The sequence below is a fragment of the Symphalangus syndactylus genome, chromosome 23 (genome assembly GCF_028878055.3).
Source record: "Symphalangus syndactylus isolate Jambi chromosome 23, NHGRI_mSymSyn1-v2.1_pri, whole genome shotgun sequence".
Lineage (NCBI taxonomy): Eukaryota > Metazoa > Chordata > Mammalia > Primates > Hylobatidae > Symphalangus > Symphalangus syndactylus.
In genome coordinates, this window is record NC_072445.2 from 57725817 (window position 1) to 57751717 (window position 25901).

The following is a 25901-nucleotide window of genomic DNA, read 5'->3' on the forward strand; positions in this document are numbered from 1 at the left end:
TTTTTTTTTTTTTTTTTTTTTTGAGACGGAGTCTCGTTCTGTCACCCAGGCTGGAGTGCAGTGGTGCGATCTCAGCTCACTGCAACCTCTGCCTCCCGGGTTCAAGCAATTCTCTGCCTCAGCCTCCCAGCTACTGGGATTATAGGTGCCCTCAGCCTCCCAGCTACTGGGATTATAGGCGCCCACTACCATGCCTGGCTAAATTTTGTATTTTTAGTAGAGACGGGGTTTCACCATCTTGGCCAGGCTGGTCTTGAATTCCCGACCTTGTGATCCACCTGCCTTGGCCTCCCAAAGTGCTGGGATTACAGGCGTGAGCCACTGCGCCCGGCCACCTTTGTTCATTCTAACTGTATTATTGCAGATGATGATGGAAGTTAACATTTCTAAATGCTCACGCTGTCCCATGTGTGGATTCACTTAAGCCTCACAAGGATCCTAAGAGATAGGTACTATTGTGATCTTCCTGTTTTAGATGGGAAAACGCAAAGGCACGTGGCCAAGATCACACAACCAGAGGGGTGCAGACATTGAATTCAGGCCATCAGACTACAGGACCTGATCTACTGATGTCACTATACCACTGCCTATGTAGAAGTAGTGGTCCCCCAATGGCTTCAAACTTTAATCTTCTTCCAGACCCTTCCCCTCCCCACCCACCCAGTCTACCCTCTATTCTGCTGTCAAACTGGTCTGATCATGTAATTCTCCTAATCAAAAGAGCCAGGAAAGGCCTCATTGTAAACTGGATCAACTCCACCCTTTACAGCATGGACTAAGAGGTGCCTCACAATCTGACCCCCCAACTCCTTTCAATCTCATTTGTTATTATTCCTTACCATCTCCCCAGTGTTCCAGCCATATCAGACCACTTGCCATTGCCCAAGTACACTGTGGACTTCCCTGCCTCCTCCCTCTGCTCCTGCAATTGCTCCGCCCCAGAATTCACCCTTCAGATTTTGGCCTAGAGAGAGTATCCTGCCTATCTTTCAAGGATGACTCAAATCTCATTTCATTTGAGCATACTTTTCTGATTTTTCCAATGGATATCAGTCCCTTCTCTGCACATCCATAGCCTCTGTTCCCAGCTTTGTTACAGCATCTGCCACATTATGTTATAATTATAGGCTAGGCATTTACCTCCACCCCAATCAACTGTGAGCCTCTCCAAGACAGAGGCTGCTGATCTTCCTGCCTCTACCTCCTCATTGCACATGTGTTTGGAACTGATGGATAAGTTGATCAAATATTTGAATTGAAGTCACACATGATCAGAGTACACCACATTACATTTCCAATTACTTAATTTGCTAAAATTAGGATCCCTGACCCTCAGATAGAGTCTTGCTGTGGTAGGGAAATTATCTTTGTGAAAGGAGCATTAGGATTTTTGGAAATAGCGCTCTAGAGTTCTTTTTCCTAAGAAGACAACTCGAGGAGCTAAGGCACAGAGATCCATGCAAGCAAGAGCACACTGGTACCATGTGGCCTTCATTCCAGGACTGTGTGTGCACAGAAGAGGTAACAGAGAGAGCTTATGATATTCCAATTTCCAATTCTATACTCACAGGCTGTCAGCCCACTTCAATTCAGACTGTCCAAAGTTAGGTTGCTTTGTAAGGTGATGTCATTGAGCTTGATGATATCTATACGGTTTCCTCTTATAGTAACATTCTAAACAAAGACCAAAGGCCTTAAATTATTTTCCAGGGGAAAAACAGATGAATTTCTGCTCCCTATCATCTAGGTAGCACCAAATAATGTCATTTTCTTGACAAATGTAAGAGGGATGAACATGCAGAAACCAAACAGCATTCCATGATGGTCACAAGATGTTGGACAGATGTACCATTTCGGAATATTTCCACAGAATGTCTTAAAGATACCAGCGGGTTCCACAGCTCAGGATGAAGGAGGAGGAGCATCTTTCAAAACAACCACATGGCTACCACAGATGGTCCTTTAGTGCCCTATGAAAATGTGTTGTAAATGTTCATCATCTCATTTAATCGCCACAAAAACTTGCAGAGTTAAGAAGGGTATTGTTATTATCTTGATTTTTATGAATGGGCACATGAAGTTTCTGAGAACACAGTGATCACTCGGCAGTGATCACAGCAGGATGTGAACTCAGGTCTTCCCACCGAGGGCCTGTGTTCTTTCCATGAACCACGTTGCTTTCTCCTGGAGAATCAGCAAAGCCCATCATTTTTTCTGTAGATGTATATGCTGACTATGAAATGCAATTTATACTGCAAATTTTAAAAACCATGGACTATAATATTTTTATAACAAAAAGCAAGGATAACAGATGTTCACACAATTCAGCTACTCTCTTGCTATGAATTTTGCTGTGAAGAGTCCCATGATGAGGGCTATTATGGAACACATAGGGAGGGGGTTTGAATTCTAGACTTGGGGATACAAGTTTTGTGTGAGTAGCACATGGCTGGGGCTGAGTAGGTGTGCAGAGAGAACAGGCGACAAGGATAAGGACAGAATAATTACCAGGCTGGATAATCCAGCCTTGCACAATGGAGCGCTGCTGATAAAAAGGGGGCATGCAGTGGGTTTTGTATCTATTGTGGCCACTTTAATGACACATCTCCTTGAGGATAGAGAGGCATCACCACCACGCTCCTCCCATGACCCTGCGTGATGGTTCTTCAGTGCCCTGTCCCTGCGCGACATCACACTACACACTCATAGGCTTATTACCTGTCACTCCCCCTAACGAATAAGCTCACAAGGATGAAGACTTTGTTTCATCCTCATTTTCCCCTAGAGGATGGAACAGCTTAAATGAACAGAAAATAATGAACAGAAGTATCCCTAAAACAGAAGACTTGCTATTTACACAAGAAACACTGAAAAGAAACATATTTGGAAAGCTTGAGAGGAAAATGGCAGTCCCAAGTCGATAAAAGGCACACATTTAAAACTGCCTTCCCCTCATCACATCTACAGGATGCCTTAGGGAGATGAAAAGCTGTACTCTATTCCCTTGATCTTGTTCCCACCAAGAATGACCTTTACCAAGCCTTCTTTTTGGAAAACTCAACTCTTCTCTTTAACTCTGTTAAACTAAGTAGGAGATACATAGGTTGAGAGCCTGGGTAGGTCACCATTTCTGCCTCCCTTCCCTTTTTCTACCTTTTCTCTTCTCTTTCCTCCTCGTCCTCCTCCTCCTCTTCCTCCTCCTCCCCCCTCCTCCTCCTCCCCCTTCCTCCTCCTTTTTGCATAGCTCATTGCAACCTTGGACCTTTGGGCTCAAGCAATCCTCCCACCACAGCCTCCTGAGTAGCTGGTACTAACAGGTGTCACTGCACCTGGCTAATTTTTTTATTTTTTTGGTAGAGATGGGGTCTCGCTATGTTGCCCAGACTGGTCTCAAACTCCTGGGCTCCCGAAGTTGTTAGGATTACAGGAGTGAGGCACCGTGACTGGCCTTTTCCTACCATTTCAATGGCCGAATGTTTTTAAGGGATCTCTATACTTTAAAAATGAAGACACTGACTTACCTTTCATGTTCATTACTGGATAAGGGTAAGGCCCAGACCTTACTTTCAGTCTTTCATACAGGAATGAATGCCAAGACATCTACAGTGAGTCCGTGTCATTATAAGAGTCACTCCCTTTTCAAGGGAGCTTTGTAATCATCACTTTATCTCCCTTCCATGGTATAGGCTGATGAGTAGGAAACACTGTGACCCATTCATGAAAGGGGAATTACTGGCTGGCAAACACCTTTGAAACTCTTGTAGGGAATCAAGGGCAGGTCATAAAATTGAAAATCACTGTCTCTTTTAAATCCTTAATCTTTCTCTAAAATAGATGGGATCCATTTCACCATCATTTCTAAAGAAAAACATGTAATAAAGGGAATATTGCTTTCTGGTATCTGATTTTAAATGCATCCACTATTAAAAAAAAGAAAGACATTAATCTCCTCAAAGGACAGAGAAAATTTATTATCTACAAATATGACACTGAAAACCAAATTAAACTTCAACAGGAACAGCTTTTGTAATTTAGTCTGCACAGTTATGAAGAGAATTTTCAGAGGGGAGAGAGAACAATCAGCCACTTTCCTCTTGGAGACCAAAAATGTGTGAGAAATTATGCTGCAAATTGCAGTGCCTGAAGCTGAAAAATAGCAGAAATAACCAATGTAGCCTAAGAAAATAGTTAATCAGCTTCTTTTTAAGAAAGCAGGCATACATTGTGTGGTTTATCATGGCCTAGGATTAGCCTTCTAAGATAAGACATGTAACATTAAAGCTTTTGTTTTTTGTTGAACTTTAGTCAGCAGGAAACTATGCTGTTCTATATATAGATGAGGGTACAGAGCCTTCCTGAATAGAAAATGTATTTTGAGTTTTTTTTTTTTTTTTTCAGCAGTGGTAATGGATTTAAATTAATTTGTTCACAGCCTCTGTCCTTTCAGGGACCAATGACCCACATTTCTGAAATATTATCTGGGATTGGGATGTGATGAACAAAACCATAAGACACACAGAGTCTGACCAAGAGCCCATCCCTCCCAGCACTCTCTATTTCTGATGGAGAAACCAGTTGTGGCTTTTCAACTTGACTTTGTCCCTAGACGCTGGTGAGTGTTCTAGCATGCTTGGCTGAGCATGGGTACTAAAAAGGCAGGACACAGAGTCAGCAGAACGGTGTGAGTCCCAGCTGGGCCATTGCTAACCTTGTCTATTGGTGTTTGGCTCTTCATCAGTTAAACGGAGAAACCTAGGTGCCCACCTCCCAGGCAGCTGAGAAATTAGAAGGCAATGCTGGTGCAGTGTGCTTCCTGGACAACAATGCTGAGAGTTGCTGTTTTAACTAGGAGTGCATGTCAACAGCAACAATTTATCATAAATTAGCCATTATAGATATTACTCACTAATTTTTAAAAATATTTCCTTTAGTGTTTTAATATTTTTGATCTGCAAAACTTTCTGGACGATGGTTTCCAAGAAGATCAAAGAGTCAATATTTGTGCATTGGAAAAGGGCAGGATTTCTATTGAAGCAAAAAAAAAAAATCAAAAGCAGATTCCCTTTCTTTTGAAAATACACTTCCTTTTTTTAATCCTCTTAAGCCTTAAAAAGGTGTTAATGGTTTGTACAGTCTCATTTTAACTTCCTTAAAGTTAAACAACTTAGGAAATTGGTTAGACAATTTCCTTGCCAACCTTATAGGGAAAGATGGGTCTTGCTCATAATGACATTACTTTGCACTAAAACCACATCATGTACCTTGGAATAGCAGTTAAATCTGAAAAACAACACATACGTGTAATCAATTAAAGATGATAAATATAGGCTTTAAAATCAAAGAACTGATCTAAAGTAAGAGATTGACAGTGCTGGCTTCAAAGGGGCAAGGACAAATGTCTAACTGGAATTGCGTGAGATTTTGAAGAGATGATCATCACCATAAGAAGAGAATCTTTCCCTGGAAACATATTTCATTTAACAATGTAGGCCATTTGTTATGTCATGAAGAAACACGGAACTACAAAGCAACACCACTTAACAAGCAAATAACACCTAGGTGTTCAGAGTTTCATTCTTGCTGAGGCACTGATTCATAACTGTGTATTGTCAGGGAACACCCTAATTAGCAGGTGAAACATTACAGACATAAGCCAATACAATAATTATTTAGACTGTTAAGGCTAAAAGGGATCATCTAGTTTAGGAAGAAGAATTATTCTTTAGAATTTCCTGTGACCCTTGAGGCAACATGAAGAAAAGTGATTGTAACCATGAAATGTACTTATCCAAGGATTATAAATTGTATTGTGCTCTTTGAAAGGTCTAAAAATAATCATGGGATAATAGAATTCTAGAGCTTGGAGGGATTTGAGAGTCTACTGATTTCAGTTTCTTCTGTCCAATGCAAAAACGATTCATTTTTCAATATTCTTGACAAATTCATCTCTAGGTAATATGTAAAAGGGGGACATCATAAGAAATAATAAACTATTTGTATAAACTTATCAATGTTATTATTTTAAAGGAAAGATTGCTTTGTTGTTCTGTGCCTATCACAATGCTTGGCATGCAGTGATCAATGGGTGCTGCTAAGAGTTCAAGATGATTCTGGAACTTTTCTGCATCTAGTTGACCATCCAGACTGGACTGGCGTATCCATGTTAACACAGATGTACATCGACTGTGCCAGCAGAGGTAAAGCCATTCTACTTCTCCAAAATTTCACATTACAGTTAACCTACTTCAATATATCTAATCTGCAGTTAGAGTTGGATATGTCCTTAGCAGCTGATCTGACCTGTGTGGTTTTTCTTTACATAAGTACATGAGTAAATTTGGGACTCATGTACATTTGGGATGACATAAGTACATTTGGGACTCCTGTTGGCCTGATTTTTCTTAAAAATCTTCATTGTCCTCTCTGTTGGTTCTTGGGTTCTTCCTTATATCTGATTACAATGTTACGTCATCCATCTCATTCTCTATGTTATGTCTTCTAAAAACCTGGAGAATAAATGCCAACTCCCTTTTCTTATGAAAAACCTCATTCTCTATCTGGAGACAGTATATCACCCCTTCCTCTAATCTGCCTAAATGTTCTCTCATTCCCATTTTCCTCTTCATTTGGTTATTCCTTTCTTTTAGCTTTTAGTTTAAATGCAGTTCTTCAGAGAAGACAACTCCGAATTTCATAGACCAGTTGACATTCCTGTTACACATTCTTCTCCCTCCCTGCACTCTCATTAGTACTGATCTGCCCACTCTGTACTCTCAGCAGGTTCTAAGCTGCACTGAGGGTATCTTCTTTATTTTGTTCACTGTTACATCCCCAGTGCCAAGCATGGAGCCTGGTCTAGAAAATGTACTCAGCAAAGAATTGGTGGATCTTCCGTTTGCTAGGCAAACACAGGTACCATCCTTTCTTTTTGCAGGGCCTGTTTTCATTCAAGGTTGACAAGTCAGTAATTGCCTGAAATTTTTTCCTGGCAAATGTCAGAGCTTTCTTCATTTAGCTGCTCAGGGACTTTGGGACAGGAAGAGGTAGATAAAGAATGAATTTATTAGAAACGTATTTTTTTTTTCATTTTTAAGGCCCATAGGTGGCAATTTCCATCAGAACTAAATGTATGGTACTTAAAGTTTTCCTAAACTAAAACTCACTGGGTGTAAATAAGGCATCATTAAAAATATCTATTGATATTTTGCATCAGTTGATAGCATGTATGAACGATACTAGTAACAAAAACTCATTCATATTTTGCCTTTTTAGATCAAACTCAGAGATTTCAATTATTCTTCCCATGTGAACTCACCTGGTCTACCAACACACTCCTTCCTCTAATCCATCTAGAATGTACCCGCATTGCCTTCTCCTTACATGATTGCTCCTATTTTTCAGGTCTCAGCATAAAATTCTGGAAGTTAACTTTCAGGTTTAGTCTGAGGACACTGGATAGAGCTGAACTATCAAATATGATTCCCTACACCTTAGCAATCTTAGCATCTCTACCTTAGCTAAGGATGATGACCCCTCTCCCATTTTATCATTCATGAAGGATTTGTTCCAAGAGAATTAATAAGAAGGGACGACGTACTTCAATGATGGCTAAGGTTCATAATCAGAATTATAGTATCTGGAGCTCTAGTTTGATATTATCAGGCATGACAAGCAAAGATCTAGATTTAATTTTAAGGGAGGAACTTTGTACGTTGCTTCTAACATCAAACACAACACAACAGGAATGGCCCAACAGGGGAAGCAGGAGTGGATCCACAGCAAAAGCCTGTATCTTTTCTTCCTTTTTTTTTTTTTTTTTTTTCAGGGGAAAGCGCAAGCACAGTCCCCCACTACCACAAATTATGCAATCGAGTTTCCCACATTTGGGAAAATCACAGGGGTCAGCACATCTGGAGTGCGATGGATAAGCCTCGCCCTGGGAAAACCACCTTCGTCATCAGGGTATCTCCACTGCCAGGTAAGTATGCAAAAGCCTATTTCTATAATTGAGACAGTTTGTAACAAAACACTGATCATAAAAGTAAGATACTTTTCTATTTCAAAGATTAGAGTAACTTTTAATGAAACCCACTCCATAAATAGTTTCAGAATACCTCCTACATGACAGGTACTATGGCAGATTGTGGCCCATTTATGCTGCTATAATAAAATACCCAATACTGGGTAATTTAAAAAGAACAGAAATGTATTTCCTCACAGTTCTGGGGGCTGGAAAGTCCAAGATCAAGGCGCTGGCGGGTTTGGCTGTCTGGTGAGAGCTGCATCCTCCGGCTGGGAGAAATGTAGCACCCTCACATGGTGGAAGGCCAAGAGAGCTTTATGCTGGCGTGTGAAGTCCTGTTCACAAGGGTCTTAATGTCATTCATGAGGGAGGAGTCCTCATGGCCTAATCACCTTTTAAAGGCCCCACTTATTAATACTATCACACTGGCCATTAAGTTTCAACTTCTGAATTTTGGAGGAGATTCACTCAAACCATAGCAAATGGGGAGACAAGGATGGTTCCCGTCCACATTAAAGAGAGAATATACAGAGAAACACATAACCTGATGCAAGTATGCCAAAGGGGTGTGTGCAGGAGGGCAGAGCTCTGTATGGGAATCTGAGAAGGGATCACAGAGGACCTGGTATTTTAATAACGTCTTGAAGAACAAGAATTTTTCTTTGTGAAAGAAGCTGCCGTGGGTGGTAGAGGACAGGATGGAAGAGAGTGCATTCCAAACAGAGGGAACAGTTCAAATTGTTAGAATAAAGAAAATATAAAAGGTTAAAGACCACAAATACTGCTTAATATTTATATAACATATGCCTTGTGAGAACTCAATCCATCAATAGGAAGCAGATTAATAAGCGAAAGAATATCACTGCAGCTATGAGAGGCTCTCCATTCATTCAGTTATTCTTTCACTCACTCACTCACTCACTCACTCAAACCTATAAGCCAGGCCCTGTTGTAGGCACTCTGGATACAGCCATGGACAAAACGGTTCCTGCCCTTGTGGACTGTATGTTCTATTAGGTAAGAAGAGCAACAAACCAAATGAGAGGCAAATGACACAAAACGTTAGATGGTGAAAAATGCTTTGATAAGAATAAAAGGAGCTGGGGAACAGGCTGTGTTGCGAGGAGGGTTGCAATATTGAACAGGAAGGGCCTCACTGAGGATGTGACATTTGAGTAGAGACACGAGGCAGGTGAGTGTAGGAGCCCTGATGATATTTGAGGGAAGGGCAGTCTGTCCAGGGGAACAGCCAGTGCCAAGGCCCCATCAGGAGGTGTCCGGCATGTCCGAGAATGTGCGAGAATGGTGGGAAGGCCGCTGTGTGAGGGAGGAGGCAGCAACACAGAGGGGAGCCGATGAAGCGAGGGAGACCACAGGGGCAGTCCGTTAATACTCAGGTTTCAACCCCTGAATTTTGGAGAAGAGACGCTCAAACCTCATAGCAGATGAGGAGACAAGGATGGTTCCTGTCCACATTAAAGAGAAAATATAGAGAGAAACACATAACCTGATGCAAGTATGCAAAAGGGGTGTGTGCAGGAGGACAGAGATCTGTACCAGAATCTGAGAAGGGGTCACAGAGGACCTGGTATTTTAATAATGTCTTGAAGAGTAAGTAGATTTTTCTTTGCAAAAGAACTTGGAGTGGGTGTGGGCTTCTGGGCCATGGGGAGGATTTTGCTTTTTACTCAGTGACAGGAGCATTTTGGGCACAGCCAATGTTAAGAGCTGAGCTGTGTCCCCAGATAAATTCATATGTTGAAGTCCTAAGTCCCAGCGCCTCAGAATGTGACTGTATTTGGAAGTAGGGTCTTTAAAGAGGGTCTTTAAAGAGGTGAGGGAGTTACAATGATGTCAGTGGTATGGGCCCTAATCCACCATCACTGGTGTCCTTAAAAGCACAGATGAGGAACAGCCACACACAGAGGGAAGACCACATGAGGACACAGAGAGAAGACACCACCTACAAGCCAAGAAGAGAGGCCCTGGGAGAAACCAACCTTGTTGGAACCTTGATCTTGGACTTCTAGCCTCCAGAACTGAAAGACAATAAATTTCTGTCATCTAAGTCACACGTTCTGTGTGTGTGTGTGTGGTTTTTTTAACGGCAGTCCTAGCAGACAAAGACAGTCACGATCTGACTTTCCTCACACCCTGTCTCTTGGGCTGTCGCGGTGGGGATGGGTTGCAGAGCAGGTGTGGACGCAGAAGAACAGGTGGGAGAAACTGCAACAAGCCAGGCAAGGCCAACTGAGGCTCAGGCGGGGGAAGAAGGAGCACATGGAAGTGTTGATCTTATCCCTGTGTATGTACGGTGTGGACCAGATAGGATTTGCAGACGGTCAGATGTGGGGAATCAGAGAAAGGAAGGGGACAAGGGTGACTCCGGGTTTTTGGCATGAGCGACTGAAAGTGTGAAGTTGCCTTTAATTGAGAAGGGAAAGACTTCTTTAAAGTGCATTCCATTAAGAGTCTTCCTAAAATTCCTTCAGGGTCAACATGGGTCCACATTCCACCTTCATTTTACTAATAGGAGACTAGAACACAGAGATCAGCCAAATTAAGATCAGAAAGAAAAGGAGTCCTGATTAGGACTTTACATCTGACTTCTAGGATTGATGCCAACTAGATCATGGAGCTTACTGCAGATATTAAAAATAAAAACACTGCATCATCTTTGAAATGATAACAAAGGCATAAAAATGATATAATGGACTTTGGGGACTCAGGAGGAGGGGTGAGAGGCTGGTGAGGGATAAAAGACTACACACTTGGTTGGCATTTCCCCATTATGTAAAATGGGGTGTTGGGGTGGGGCAGACTCTGCTTGGGTTTGGTTGTAAGATAAACCTGGAGAAGCACAGTTGTCCCACTGAATTATTTGAGCAAAAACTACTGTAAATAACTTTTTTGTCTTTTGTCAAATAAAATTGTTTTTTTGTTTTTTTAAGCAGAAAAAAAAAAAAAAGACTACACACTGGGTACAGTGTACACTGCTCAGGTGATGGGTGCACCCAAACCTCAGAAATCACCACTAAAGAACTTATCCATGTAACCAAAAACCACCTGTTCCCCAAAAACTATTGAAATAAAAATAACAATAAACAAATAAAAAGTTGTTCCACAACTTGGTTGGAACAAGAATGAAATCATGTTGACAGGCAACAGGGAGAATTTTTAGGCAGTAAAAATCAGGGGGAAATTACCCAAGACAGCTGGTGATTCCCTCCCCACACTGAAAAGTGTGGCCTGTGACCTTGGCCTACTCTGAGATTCTTCCTGGAGATGACTGGGGACACTCAGAAAAATCTCTCCAATCTTTGTTTGGGAAGAGGGCCTCTGGGATGGTCTTTGTTTGGGAAGAGGGCCTCTCTTTTTCTGGGGTGGTGATCTTGTCAAACTGATGCATGCATTAATCTCTGCATCCTGGTTGATCTGTTAGGACAACCCTATGCTTTGACCTTGAGTGGGAAGTGAAGGACAAAGAAGGAGGAAAAAAATCTGAGTTGGGACAAAGCACAGAGACTGCCTTGGCTCTGCTGCCGAGATCATGCTGCATACCTTGCCCCTCCACAAAAATTCCCATATCCCACTAGATCTACCCATTGGTCTAAATTAAACTGAAATAGCCTGCAAATACCCACAGATGTTATAAAACTTGCCAGTTAGCATCTTTAATTGAACCTTTTAATATGGTGTTTTTTTTTAAGTGGAAGCATATTTAGCCATATCCTATTTATATGCTATCCAAGTATCTTTTCTGATTATTGAAGCTCAAGAGAGATATGAAAACTTGGTGCATGTAGACATGGGGTAGGGATGGGGGGGCAGCAATGATGTTGGCTTCTACTTGTCCTTAGGAAGCAGCTGTGTGTTAGTACAAAGAGCTCTGGACTTGGAGAGGGAAGACCAGGCTGGAGGCTTGGCCTCTCAACTTACTACCTAGGGAAGTGTTTTCCAAATGTCTACAGGGACAAAACAGTTCTTACTGTTTACTTCTATTTTCGATCCATCACAAACTGATGCTTTTGTAAAATATAATACAAATGTAAAAATAATGAAGCCCTTTTTAATGACAAGATTCAACAGGCATGAAATTATTCTGTCATATTGCTGTGAGAGTATCTAAAAGCTTGTTCTCAATGTCTGCACTTACGTGGTTGCAGATGTGAGATAAGCAATTTGTGGGCCACCCTTTCAGAAGGTGGCTTTGGGGAACTTAGTGAACCTCCCTTAGTTTCTCCATCTACTCAGTTTCTGTAGGTGATGTGAGGATTCAGTAAGATGACAATGACAGTGACGACAATGTGTATGTGTAATAAGATTAAAAGGTGCCACCCACATTTTAAATTATTATTGTTCTAATGAACAACAAGAATAGTTGCAAATGATAGCAAGGGGCCAAATTAAGTTTTGTTTTTTTCCTTTTGCAGCAAGGGCAGGTGTTAACACCAAGAAATCAAGTCAGAATTCCTAGACACAGCAACCTTCCAGTGAATCATTCCTTTCCCAAATGCAGAATACTCAGCTGAGAGGCAGGAGCAGAGAAAGCCACCGAGAGTCAGGAAAACACAACCCGAAGCTCCCGCCTATGCACCTCGCCTTTGGCTCTGGTGATTTGCTGGGACCTTCAGACTGCCATTTTCCATCCGTAGGACCCAGTGACCAGCAGCCACTACTATGGGACAAGCCTTCAGCTCCCAGTCAGACACACGCTTTGCACCTCATAGACACACTTTCTCCTTGTCACACCAGGGCACCCAGTCAAGCAATATGCCTCAGAGCCCCAGTGGAAAATCCCAGTGCCTTCTTGGATGTGAGGTAGGTGGCGGTGTTTGAATACACACACACGCATGATCAAGCGTGCACACACAAGAGTAATTGAGAACCAGTTTGAGAGATCTCCCTAGGTGGTGAGGAGTTAGGGTCGTGGCTGCAGGCCTGCCTGTGGGGTCATCTTGGCAGCTCTCCCTGAAGAGCGACTGGAGGCCTACTCTGGTGAAAGAGGGAGCTGCCTTGGTAGTGGCCAAATATTAGCGGCACATGTGCATATAATCAGGGCCTGGGACTCTGTTTCCTCCATCAGCAAGAACCGAGTATATCTTCCCACCTTCCCCAGCCCTCTTACTTCCCTCCAACACCTGCCAGCCCTCATCTTTTCTTATTTTACATTTTAATTCTTTTGAGTTTCATAAAAGTAATATACACAGAATTAAAAAGTACTATAGAAAGACATGAAATATCAGTCTTTTCTCCCCATTTCACCACCCCAGGAATAAACGCTATTAATGACTACATATACATTTTTTCACAAAATGTTAATGCTTATAGAGACACCATATGTGCGTGCATGTGCGTGTGTGTGCGTGCATGTGTGTGTGCACGTGTGTATGTCTGTACACCCACATGTATGCAAAGATGGATATAGAGCAGGTCCTTGAATAAGGTCATTTCAATGTCATTTTGCCACAACACTTATGAGAAAAAAAAAAAAAACTGATTCCCAGCTGGGGCCATGATCTGTGTGGAGTTTGCATGTTCTCCCCACGACTGCATGGGTTTTCTCCACGTACTCAGGTTTCCTCTCACATCCCTAAGATGTACATGTCAGGTGAAATGGTGTGTCTACACTGTCCTAGGTCTGAGTGAGTGTGGGTGTGGGTGTGGGTGTGGGTGTGGGTGTGAGTGCGCCCTGCGAGGGGATGATGTCTGACCAGGGCCAGATCTCACCTTGTGCCTTGGGCTGCTGGGATACGCACTGGCTAGCCACCACCCTGAACTGGAATAATTGGGTAATCACCTTCTTTGTTTTTATTAATCTTTTTTTTTTTTTTTTTTTTTTTTTGAGACGGAGTCTCACTCTGTCGCCCAGGCTGGAGTGCAGTGGCGCAATCTCGGCTCACTGCAAGCTCCGCCTCCCGGGTTCACGCCATTCTCCTGCCTCTTTCTTAAACATATGTACAGCTCACATTTATTTCAATGTTTAATATTAGAAGTGTTGTGGTCTTTATTTAGAATATTTTTGTGACCAGAAATATGCTATAGGAACTTAAGTCTTGTTTATATCAATCAGTCTATGGTTAAGTTGGTTTTGTTAGATTTTATTTTACTGAAGTTGCAATTTTCACGAACCTACTGATGACACTGAGGACTGTGTATATATACATACATATAAGCATATACGTATATATATACATGTTAGTTTTTCTTTCTGATAAATGTGATTATTCTAGAGCTTTTCAATTGGCAACATTTTTTTTCTTCCATGCTTTGACCTTCAGTTTTTTGTCTCATTTTACTTTCAATGTGACCTCCTGTTCACATTCCTAAGTGATGGTCCAAATCCCTAAGCCCCCCTCCCCAGCCAACCCCTCTCCTCCCGCCTTCCCTCCTGGTGCCCACCTTTACCTTTCCAGCCTCTGCATGGTCATGGCCAGCGTTTTGTTGAGCTCGTCTATCATCCTGCAGCCCGAGGGGTGCATGGGGAGGGAGCCGGTGGTGGAGGGGAGGTGCTGGCCGTGGCTGCCGTACTGCAGCTGGTGCTGGATCTGGGAGGGCAGGACAGTGTGGTGGTGCTGGGCCACACCCTGCTGGCCACTCTTCTGGGCTGTGTAGGACACCAGTGAGAGGTCTGGCCCCCCCACAGGCATACAGATCATGACTTTCTTTGGAGGTAGCGGAGGCGACAGTTTCACTGGCAGACAAGGCAATTTCACAGGGGCGCCAGGATCTGTGGCAGAAAGAGGGCGAGAGGCAGATGTGAGTTTGGGGGCATCAGAAGAAACCCAGAACACCAGATGCGCTCACCTGGAGACTGTGGCCAATGAGTTGAGCCTCTTAGGTAAAATGTGTCAATTGGAGACACCAGCGTGATGAGTGCTACTCAGCAAGTATCCATTGACTCTTGTTTCCTACTCCAAGTGCACTTGCACTGGCCATAAGGGCCTTCAGGAACCCAGACATTAGTGGTGTCTAATGCACAGTATTCCAGAGACTTGGGTGCAGCCCAGATAGTAAGGCAGGAGGAAGGAGGCATGTGATGAGCGCTTCTGCTCATGGACACCCATGGACCATCGAGGAAACCTTTGCTAGGATATGCCAAACTATGGTTTGGATGCAGTTTGTCGCTGCAAAAACTCACGGTGAAATTTAATTGTCAATGTAAGGATGTCAGGAGGTGGAACCTTTAACAGGTGGGGCCTAGTGGGAGGTGCTTGGGTCACGGGTGTGGATCCCTCATGAATAGATCAGTGGTGGGTGTGAGCGAGTTCTAGCTCCCCCAGGAATGGATTAGTTCCCAAGGGACAGTGGGCTGTTAAAAAGAGTCTGGGTTCCTCAGTTTCTCTCCTTTGCTTCCTCTCTTGCTATGTGCTCTCTGCACACACCAGCTCCCCTTCCGCTTCCCTCCATAGGTGGAAGCAGCCAGAGGCCCTCACCAGAAGCACCGTGTTTCTCATACTTTCTAGTCTGCAGAACTGTGAGCTAAAGAAATCTCTTTTCTTCACAAATTACCTGGCCTCAGGTATTGTTACAGCAACACAAAACAGACCAAGACAGGCCAGTCTACAATACATGTCTACAATTTTGCAATTATGATGTGAACAGATCTTTCAAAGTTGGAACTTCCCAACAGGCATGAGATTTAAAGCCAGCCCTAGGGTCAAGGCCACCAATACCATGTCACTCTGCAAGTGCCTTTACTGCTGCCAACCTTAATTCCCTCTTCCGTCACCTAGGGACGACCATCCTGCCTTGAGAGGATGCTTTGTGAAGATTAGTTTTTGCAGATCCTGGCTTGGGTGCATGAGTGGGGCAGGAGTAAGAGTGACTGCTGGACTGGTGGGCCCACTCAAGTGTGGGCTGCTGAAACAGTAAGGAGGCTCCCACAGGGGACTCCAGGCTGCTGGAACCTACCTAGGACCAACTGCTGGGTTCCATGACAATGCCGTTGAGCTTCCTAGAGATGCTCCACATTTGAGGGGCTCGGGGTCAGACTAGATCCCAGGGCATTTCTGGGGAGATGTAGTCTGTTGCTGTACCCCACATTTCTGGAAATCACCTAGCACTGGAGGGGAACCTGGTTGAACCCTGTGGGTTGCAGGCTTGCCTGGGAGAAGCATGGTCTGGAACAGCACAGCAGGGAGGAGTAGGGAGTCTCAGTGCGCCACTGGCACCCCCTGTTGGGGAGCACCACACAGTTCTGACTCTCCATCTCGGAGGCCAGATTCTTCTCTAATGATCTATCTGCCTCGAACATGGCCTTCCTCCAGTCTAACTTACAGTCCTGCCAAAATGACATTCCTAGAGCACAAATCTGATCACGTTGCTCCCCAGTTTAAAACCCATCCATGGACTAAACCTTCCTGATACATCATTCAAGGCCTTCCATGGGCTGGCTGCTGCTTGGTTCATGTCTTCATGTCCACATTGTACCTCTATGAAGTCTGCTCTTATTCCCCCAGTTGGAAATAACCTTACCTATGGCACCTGAAAAGCCAGAGCAGAACCTCTCCTATGGCCCAGATCACTTTTCTCCTGTGGATTCTACTTATTTGGTGGCCCATGGATTCAGGGTCTCCATCCTCAACAAAGTTGACCAGGTGGCCTTGGCCATTCTCCCAAGGGCTGCTGCAGTCTTCCCCAGCCTCCTCCAGGATCCTCACCTTCCACAGATGCCTCTTCCTATCCCAGTAAGGAACTGAAGAGGAGCACTCATGGCTTCCCCACCTCCCTTTTAGTTCCAGCCCACTTTTCTCACCGTTACCCACTCCATCCACCCTCACTCCTGAACTGCTGAGTTTCCTAAACTGCCTGATGTTTCCAAAACCCTAGGCCTTTGCATGTCACTTTCCCTCAGTTTGGAATATTCTCTGTTTTGTCTTCTTGGTCAATTACTAGTTGCCCTTCAAGATCCAACTCACAAACAATCCCCCCTGAAAATATTCCTTGATCATTACATCCCTCTTCCCACTCTGTGGAAAGAGAGTGGGAACGTGGATGCACGTTATGTCCGTGTTAATCGTGTTAATGATGATAGCAGGAATGGCGACAGTCATGATAATCAAGACTTCTATCGTGCTTACTATGTGCCAGACACTGTTCTAAGGGCTCTTTGTATTCTAACTAGTTTAATCCTTACAATAAGTCTGAGGTAGATGCCATTATTATCTCATGTTTGCAGATGATGAAACAGGGTCTCTGAAGACACAATGCTGCACTTCCTGTTTACATAACTGTCTCCTCTCCCGTTGAAGAGTGATGGTGTGTAATTTATTATTGTATCTCAAACCTCAGCATCTTGTTCAGTGCCCAGCTCACATCACAAGAGATGCAAATTGTGTTTACAGAATGAGCCAAAGTTATGATGATCTGCTGTGGGATGAATTCACACCTTCCCCAGAAATAGATACTCCAGGAGGGAGATGTGAGCCTGAAATGGATTATAATTTTAGGATCACGCAGTTGTGGCGTATGGACACTAAACTTCTGATCCTACCGCTAAGACACAGAAAATTCTAATCATTTCAGGGGGCCTAATAAGATTGCTCCCCAGCACCAGAATGCAAACCAGTCATAACCACAGGCTTCCACATGTTCATTCCCGAGGGCTTGTCCTGTTCATTGTGACCCCTCATGCACATGGTGCAACGTCACCACATTCAGGAACTTAACTAGTGCTAGCTAGTTCCAAAGTGCTCAGACACAGAAAAACTCAACACCATTGTCCAGCTCCTCTTAGTGAAGGCTCCACTTACACAGCTCTTAGAAGCTTCAGTGCAGGCGGGCGCCCTGGCCCATGCCTGTAATCCCAGCACTTTGTGAGGCTGAGGCGGGTGTATTACTTGAGGTCAGGAGTTCAAGACCAGCCTGACCAACATGGTGAAACCCCATCTCTACTAAAAATACAAAATTAGCTGGGCGTGGTGGCAGGTGCCTGTAATCCCAGCTACTTGGGAGGCTGAGGCAGGAGAATCACTTAAACCAAGAGGTGGATTTTGTAGTGAGCTGAGATTGCACCATTGCACTCTAGCCTGGGCGAGTGAAACTCTGTCTCAAAAAAAAAAAAAAAAAAAGCTTCAGTGCAAACCTAGCAAATGCAGTATGTCCTGAGGTGTTAAGGATTTTGCTCCAGGACCCTTAACCCAAAGTCCTTCATTTGAAGACTCTGGTTCTCTAAGGCAAGTAGGTGCTCATTTGCTTGGTCAGGAGAAAGAACCAGGAGGGCAGAGTGGAATTCTCTGCCTAGGAAGGGGCAGTGATTATATTGAGTTCTGCCCATCTTGTTAATCAATAGCTTCTTGTAACATTCTACCACTTCTTGTGACTACTTCCATAGCAAAACCTACTTGGTTTCATCACTAGAAAATTGGCCAAGTGAGCCCCAGCAATTCTATGAAAACAGGCAAGGAAAAAAAGGCCAGCTGGACCAAGTTAGTGGAGACGGTTATTCTTACTGTTCCAGGAAAGGCATGCTGGGGTTGTGGGGAACCCCTCGCCTTCTTTCCTGCTACATTTCCTTTCTGGTTGTTTTGATGCACATAGCTATGAATTAAAGAAGGACGGAGAATAAAAGTGAATCATTTAAAAACATTTTTGGCGTAGTGGATTTCATAAAAGTGAACGAAAGTAAGAAAAGGGCTAAAATCAGGTGGAATTACCTGCTTTCTGTGAATTAGCCATGCAGTCTCTATCTTTCCCCAACATTGTGGATAACCGAGGAGAGGCTGGGCAGCTCATGTCTTTGTTGGAGTGGCAATGCCTATTTGTATATTTTTACAACATCTTAACACTAAGTCATTCCCCATAACATAACTAGAGGCACGATTTGCAACCAGCTGCATATTATCTGTCATTCTGAACTTCCATCTAAGCTTTTAATCTTCCTTTTCCCACTCAAACTTCTGTATTCTCCAGCTTCTTGACCACTACACCAGCCTAGGACACTCATCTCCTCCTATCGTGTGGATAATGGCATCCCAGCTCTCTGATCTGTCCCCTCTGTACCAGATATCTATCTCCCTACAGCACCTGCTGCGCATGTGTGAGGTCCATGATGGCTCCGTGCTCAGTCCATGCTGCAAGTCCAAGTATGACTCTGTCTGGACTCTACTACGAGTCTCCCACTTACATCTCTCTCGTCCACTCTGGCCTCTGGGTTTCCCAATAACTACGCTCCTTCTCTCTTCAGGGCCTTTGTTGTACTCACCTCCTGAAATGCCTTCCTGTTCCTTGATAATAAAAATTGCATTCACCCTTCAAGCAGCAAATGAAGACCCGCTTTCCTCTGGCAGCCTTTCCTCCCCTAACTCCTACAACCCTGGTGGTCAGCAGTTCCAGTGAATTTGGCTCTGTTTTGTGCTGGTTACTGCTGGCTCCATTTGGGTCAGCCCTGTCTTCCCAACTAGTTCCCAGATGGCTCCTCCTATACGTGCTGCAGCAGGACTCTGAGGCTGGGCAGTGATGGAATGTGCTCACTGCCCTGTGGTCCTCAGGCCCAGGGCTGGGGGTGCATCAGAATCACAATGATGCTCATTCCTCTTCTCAGGGATTCTAGGTTGGGGTCCAGCATTATATTTCTTTCTTTTTTAAATTTTTTTCTTTTTTTGAGATAGAGTTTCGTTCTTGTTGCCCAGGCAAGAGTGCAATGGTGTGACCTCGGCTCACTGCAACCTCCCCCGTCCCGGGTTGTTCAAGTGATTTTCCTGCCTCAGCCTCTGAGTAGCTGGGACTACAGGTGCCCACCACGACGCCTGGCTAGTTTTTTTTTTGTATTTTTAGTAGAGATGGGGTTTCACCATGTTGGCCAGGCTGGTCTCAAACTCCTGACCTCAGGTGATCCACCCACCTCGGCCTCCCAAAGTGGGTGGCCACCCAGTGCTGGCCACCTGGCCCAGCATTGCATTTGCAAAAAGCCACAGTCAAAAATAACTCTTGGCCTCTTACTTTTGTCCTTTTCTCCGAACAAAAGGGCACTATTTCTTAGCGCAGAGTCCTTGGAACACCTCCAATAGTTGCCTGATGCAACTTCATGTTCCTGGGCTTTACTTTGGACCTGCTGAACCAGAATCTTTGGGCCAGACATTTGGATTTAAGACACTTCCTGGCTGGGTGCAGTGGCACATGCCTGTAATCCCAGCACTTTGACCCCGTCTCTACTAAAAATATAAAAGTTAGCTGGGCATGGTGGCACGTGCCTGCAATCCCATCTACTTGGGAGGCTGAGGCAGGAGAATCGCTTGAACCCGGGAGGTGGAGGTTGCAGTGAGCTGAGATTGTGCCACTACACTCCAGTCTGGGTGACAGAGTGAGACCCCATCTCAAAAAAAAAAAAAAAATTCTTCCCAAATGCTCAGCATATACAAGGAGCTGAGAATCACTTGCTCAGGGTGCTAAATCGCTTGGTGTATGGTGCTGCCTGAGGCAGGGATACTGCAGCACTCGAGGCCAGGATGCATCAGTTCCATCCAGCATCTGGACCAATGTCCATCCTGGGGGGTCACTGGGATAATTTCCAGATTCTATTTCTATGCCAACATGTAAAAAGTAAAAGACCAATTTTCCCTAAACCAATTTACTAAAAGCTAATTTGCCTAAAATCTATTCACCTAATGATTATCTTGTCCACATTTAGAATGTACAATTAAAGGATACTTCTTAAACCAATTTGTCTAATGGCACTTCCAATTGAGTTTTATAAAAATCATTTGTCATTGAGCCTTTTATAAATGATAAGATGTCTTATATCATTGTGGGTGAATTTTTCTATTTTATTTCTGTCTATAGAAATAAAATCTTTTATTCTAGTTCTATCTATATCTTGTCTAAACTTTAAGGATGTTTTAGACAAGTTTGCATAAAGAGCCTTTCTTCAAAATTTTGTGTCAAGCAAGAAGTACTTCACCAAACGATTAGCTTTTCCTACGTAGTTGATTCAAAGCATTTAGGTTCTTCTGCCTTCTTGCTGATTTTTTATTTACCCTATGTGCACTCTGTAAATTTACTAAACAAACCAAGAAATATATATCTAGTACCCATTTCTGTTTAGTGAGGCGATTACATTTTTATAGTGAGGATGACAAAGGGAATTGGATAGATCAGGATTCTACTGCATGGCATCCACTTTTCAAGATGCCCAATTTTTTTTTTTTTTTTTTTTTTGAGATGGAGTCTCACTTTATCGCCCAGGCTGGAGTGCAGTGGTGTGATCTTGGCTCACTGCAACCTCCGCCTCCCAGGTTCAAGCAATTCTGCTTCAGCCTCCTGAGTAGCTGGGATTCTAGGCGCACGCCACCATACCCGGTTAATTTTTTGTATTTTTAGTAGAGATGGGGTTTCACCATGCTGGCCAGGCTGGTCTCGAACTCCTGACCTCGTGATCCTCCTGCCTCAGCCTCCCAAAGTGCTGGGATTACAGGTGTGAGTCACTGCTCCCAGCAGCCAACTTCTTAAAGTAGTGTTTCCATCAGCCTCATTAGGGAAGCTTGGGAGAGGCAGATTCCTGGGCCTCACTTTCAGAGTTCAGATTCAAAAAGTCCACAGTGGTGCCCAGGAATCTGCTTTGTAAACAAACTCCCAGATCACTCTGATCTACCGGATGGAAATGACACTTGGTGCTGCAAGTTCTTATTGGGTAAAGAGGCGCAAAATCATTACCAACATTTGTTGGGCTAAAAAGTGTAAGATAAACTATAAAATCATTCACTGATTCAGTTCTGCTGGTTTCAGCAAATTGCTTAATCTCTTTGATGTTCAGTTTCCCAATCTGTGAAATAATGTGTCATGGCAAGGTTGTCCAACTGGCAGCCTGCATGCAATCCAGGATGGCTTTGAATGTGGCCCGACACAAAATCGTAAACTTTCTTAAAACATGACGAGATTTATGCACGGATATTTTTCTTTTCTTTCCTTTTTTTTTTCTTTTTTGCTCATCAGGTATCGTTAGTGTTTGTGTATTTTATGTGTAGCCCAAGACAATTCTTCTTCCAATGTGGCCCAGGGAAGCCAAAAGGTTGGACACCCCTGTGTTACAGGACAATTGTAAAATTAAATAAAGTACATAAACTGTGTGGCATAGTGTCTGACACTCCAGACACTCCAGACAGTTATTCCACAGAGAGTAACCATAATTCTTGATGCTATCACCATCCTCATTATTAATTGCCTCCTTCAGGAAGCCCATCCTCCCGAGGCTGGCTGAGGCGCCTGCCCACGGGACCCCCAAAGCCTCGTGCTTCCCTGTGTCAAAGCATTGCCTATTGAGTCAATTCAATCCCTTTCATTTTTCTTAACTTGTTGCTGATTTTTCCTTGCAAGGGGTATATGTGATGTAGTATTTATTAAATTTCACTAAGTGTGGCTATTTCCTCCCGTTTTACCTGCTAGAATGAACTCAGCCTAGTGCATAGTAGATGCCCAATAAACATTTGTTTACCTTTTCATCATGTCTTCAGGGCAACAGGAAAAGGTGGAACTCAGTGTCTGGTTTCTGCTATGTTAAGGGTCTGCTAGTCAAAGTGTGGTCAACGGCCTAGGAGGAGCCACATGGTCTGGGACCTTATCAGAAAGGCAGATGCTCAGGGCCCAGCCCAGACCCTCTGGCAAGATCTCTAGGGGACGCTGATCTATCAAGTCTGAGAAGCACCCCTGAAAGAGGGATTCCTTTCCGAAGAGGCTACTCCCTCCATAGGCAAAATGACAAATGCCCAGAGCCTTCTGGAGGAGGAGATTATCCCAGCACTGCTCTGGGAGGGCTGGGAAGGAGGTGCAAAGGCTTCTGCTGTGGGCCGAGGGCAGAATGTCCTGGTGAAACCACCACTGGCTTAGAACTCAGAAGAATGATTCTAGATCCTTGAGGGATAGCATTAGGAGATATACCTAATGTAAATGACAAGTTAATGGGTGCAGCACACCAACATGGCACATGTATACATATGTAACAAACCTGCACGTTGTGCACATGCACCCTAGAGCTTAAATTAAAAAAAAAAAAAAAAAAAAAAGGAACTCAGAAGAGCTGGGGTTTAAGTACAGCTCCAAGACCAAGAAACTTTGTTACTCTTCCTAAGACATTTAGCTTTCCTGAGTCTCAGTTTTCTCATCTGTAGAAAGGGAGTATTGCCCAGAGTATAGATCTGTAATGAGAAGTAAATAGATTAATAACTACACAGCTCCATGCAAGGTGCTGAGGGGAACTTAGGGTTGAAATCTAGCTTGAGGCCTGACCTGGCATGGGGCTGAGTCACTCTAGAGGAAGGGGCATCCTCTACAGGGCACTTTTTCTAATTTTACGAAGTCTCCATTTCGGTCAGCAGAAGGCCTGAGTATAAAATACCCCCAGTACAGTCCTTGATGCATCACAGGAGATCAACAAATATAGTCTTGATTCTGAGACAAACATCATAATACATTCCCCACCTCTGCCATAGGTTGTTTGGAGGGTCAGACAGGATCACGTGAACATGCTTTGTAAATTGCAAAGTACCTTATATAGCTGCAGTGTTGCTAACAGGGCTTTCACCACACTTCTGAAAATCCACCTATCCTGATGCTTTCCAGCCTGGGGTGGGAAGGTAGAAGCCAAAAAAACAACAGAGAGTGTTTAATATGTGGTGGTACTATCACAAGAAAACAGTGGAAAAGAGCAGAGGCGACTGGAAAGTAAATCAAGTAATAGAGCAGAGAGGCTTGCAAAGGACTTCCATGGTGGTTCTCCATGCTTGCAACAAAACACCACCACAAAACGCTCCAGGAGAGGTTTCTAGGTTTCAGTGTATTGTTCTGATGCACACCGCACTACATCAGTATTGAAAACTAGTGGATGGGGCCGGGTGCAGTGGGTCAAGCCTGTAATCCCAGTACTTTGGGAGGCCTAGGCGGGTGGATCACAAGGTTAGGAGTTCGAGACCAGCCTGACCAACATGGTGAAACCCCGTCTCTAAAAAAAGTACAAAAATTAGCTAGGCGCAGTGGCACGTGCCTGTAGCCCCAGCTACTCGGAAGGCTAAGGCAGGAGAATCGCTTGAACCTGGGAAGCGGAGGTTGCACTGAGCCGAGATTGTACCACTGCACACCACCCTGGGCAACAGAGTGAGACTCTGTCTCAAAAAAAAAAAAGAAAGAAAACCAGTGGATGACCCAGGAGTCTGAAAACCTGCGTGCTTCGCTTTTAACTACCTGAGGAAGACATCTAACCTTCCTGGGATTTCGTCTCTTTACCTCTAAATATCCTGGAATAAAAATGCCTCCTTTCCCTTGATTCCTGGGATCAAAATGCCTCCTTTCCCTTGACAGCACCTCACTGAATAAATGGTTTTGCATCTATCTGATGTGTGATATTTATTAATTGTTGGAGGATACACACTACCTCTTCCCTTTTTAATGATGATGGTGGCTGCTCCTGCTGGGACACACACAGAGCTCTCTGCTTGCTGACTTATTTCTGCAGCCAGACTGATTGAGATGCAGTATATTCATAAAACTGTCTCTGTTGATGGAGTGGAAGAAGCAAAAACGACCAGTTCCAGAGAACAAGGAAAATAAACCCAAACCGTGAATGTCACAGAGCCATAAAACCCAAGAGGGCTGTATTTCCAAACACGACACAGCCCTGGCTTATGACTTCAGACAAGGAAAGAAAAAGCAAAGATGACTTCTAAAGTTGATCCTCGTGCTGTATGGCTGTAGTCTACACACAGAATAAGTGTGGGCTAAATAAATACACCTCTTGCCTCTCTTCTTACCACCACAAATGACCTTTTTTTTTTTTTTTTGTGAGATGGTGTCTCTGTCTGTCGCCCAGGCTGGAGTATAGTAGCGCGATCTCGGCCCACTGCAACCTCCGCCTTCTGGGTTCAAGCAATTTTCATGCTTCAGCCTCCTGAGTAGCTGGGATTACAGGTGCTCGCCACCATGCCCAGCTAATTTTTGTAGTTTCAGTAGAGATGGGGGGCTTCACCATGTTGGCCAGGCTGGTCTCAAACTCCCAACCTCAAGTGATCCATTCATCTTGGCCTCCCGAAGTGCTGGGATTATAGGCATGAGCCACCGCACCCGGCCACAAATGAACTTTTTAATCAGCACCTGCTATAGAGGCCCATTTGTAATTGCTGCTGTATCGGCAGTTACTTGTCAATGAGCACAGCACTTAGTGCCTAATGAATAAAGGTGTTGCAAAATTTTCTCAGTCATTTGCCAACTGGTTGCAGTGAGTTGGAATTACTTATCTCCTTTAATTACTTAATCTTAGCTATAGGTACTCCACCTGAAGATGGTGGACTATATTAAAGGGCCTATTGGCAGTGTATTTAGAACAGAAATGAGAGTCCAGCATCACTAATCTACTAAATCAGATTCCCCTTGGTGCAAGAAAGAGGTCAACAGGAGCGCCATCAGTTCCTTCAGAACACCAGGCCCGCCTAGGGATGATCACTCGCCTGGCGTTTTGCCTTGGTCAAAGGCAAAATGTGCTGACTGACCCCTTGTGGTGAGAGGGATGATGTTGAGGGAAACAAGAATAATGAAAAAATGTTATTTTTGTGAAATGCCCCAAACCTGGCTTTCCCTTCCAAGCCAGGTCAGCATGTGAAAACCACAGCAGACATCTGGCCTCCGTGAGGACCGTCCTCAGATCTGGAATCATAACCTCAAGGGCCATGATAACATACACAACCCTGGCACCCTCAGCTGACTTAGTTTCAGAGCCACTTTCCACAAAGAAACATTAAATTAAAAAAAAAAATTTTACTAGACAAATAATAATTGCAGATATTCATGGGATGACATTTTGATACATATTTGTAATGGGGGATGATTAAATCAGGCTAATTAACAAATCCATCACCTTACATACTTATCATGTTTTGGCGATGAAAACATTTAA

At 43.9% G+C, this 25901-nt stretch overlaps 1 protein-coding gene and 1 non-coding gene across 12 annotated transcripts in view; both read right to left on the bottom strand.

The window, feature by feature from the left end:
- The window catches only part of PHACTR1 (phosphatase and actin regulator 1), a 584673-nt gene that overhangs the window by 66397 nt on the left and 492375 nt on the right, over positions 1 to 25901 (bottom strand). For all 11 annotated transcript variants that reach the window (XM_055263199.2, XM_055263196.2, XM_055263195.2 and 8 more), the window contains one exon: positions 14432 to 14753. In XM_055263199.2, the coding sequence (XP_055119174.1) occupies positions 14432 to 14753 (322 nt within the window). The remainder of the gene's footprint in view (positions 1 to 14431; positions 14754 to 25901) is intronic.
- Positions 7823 to 7986, bottom strand: LOC129473892 (U1 spliceosomal RNA). Its single transcript, XR_008654413.1, has one exon. It is a non-coding gene; the product is annotated as a U1 spliceosomal RNA (small nuclear RNA).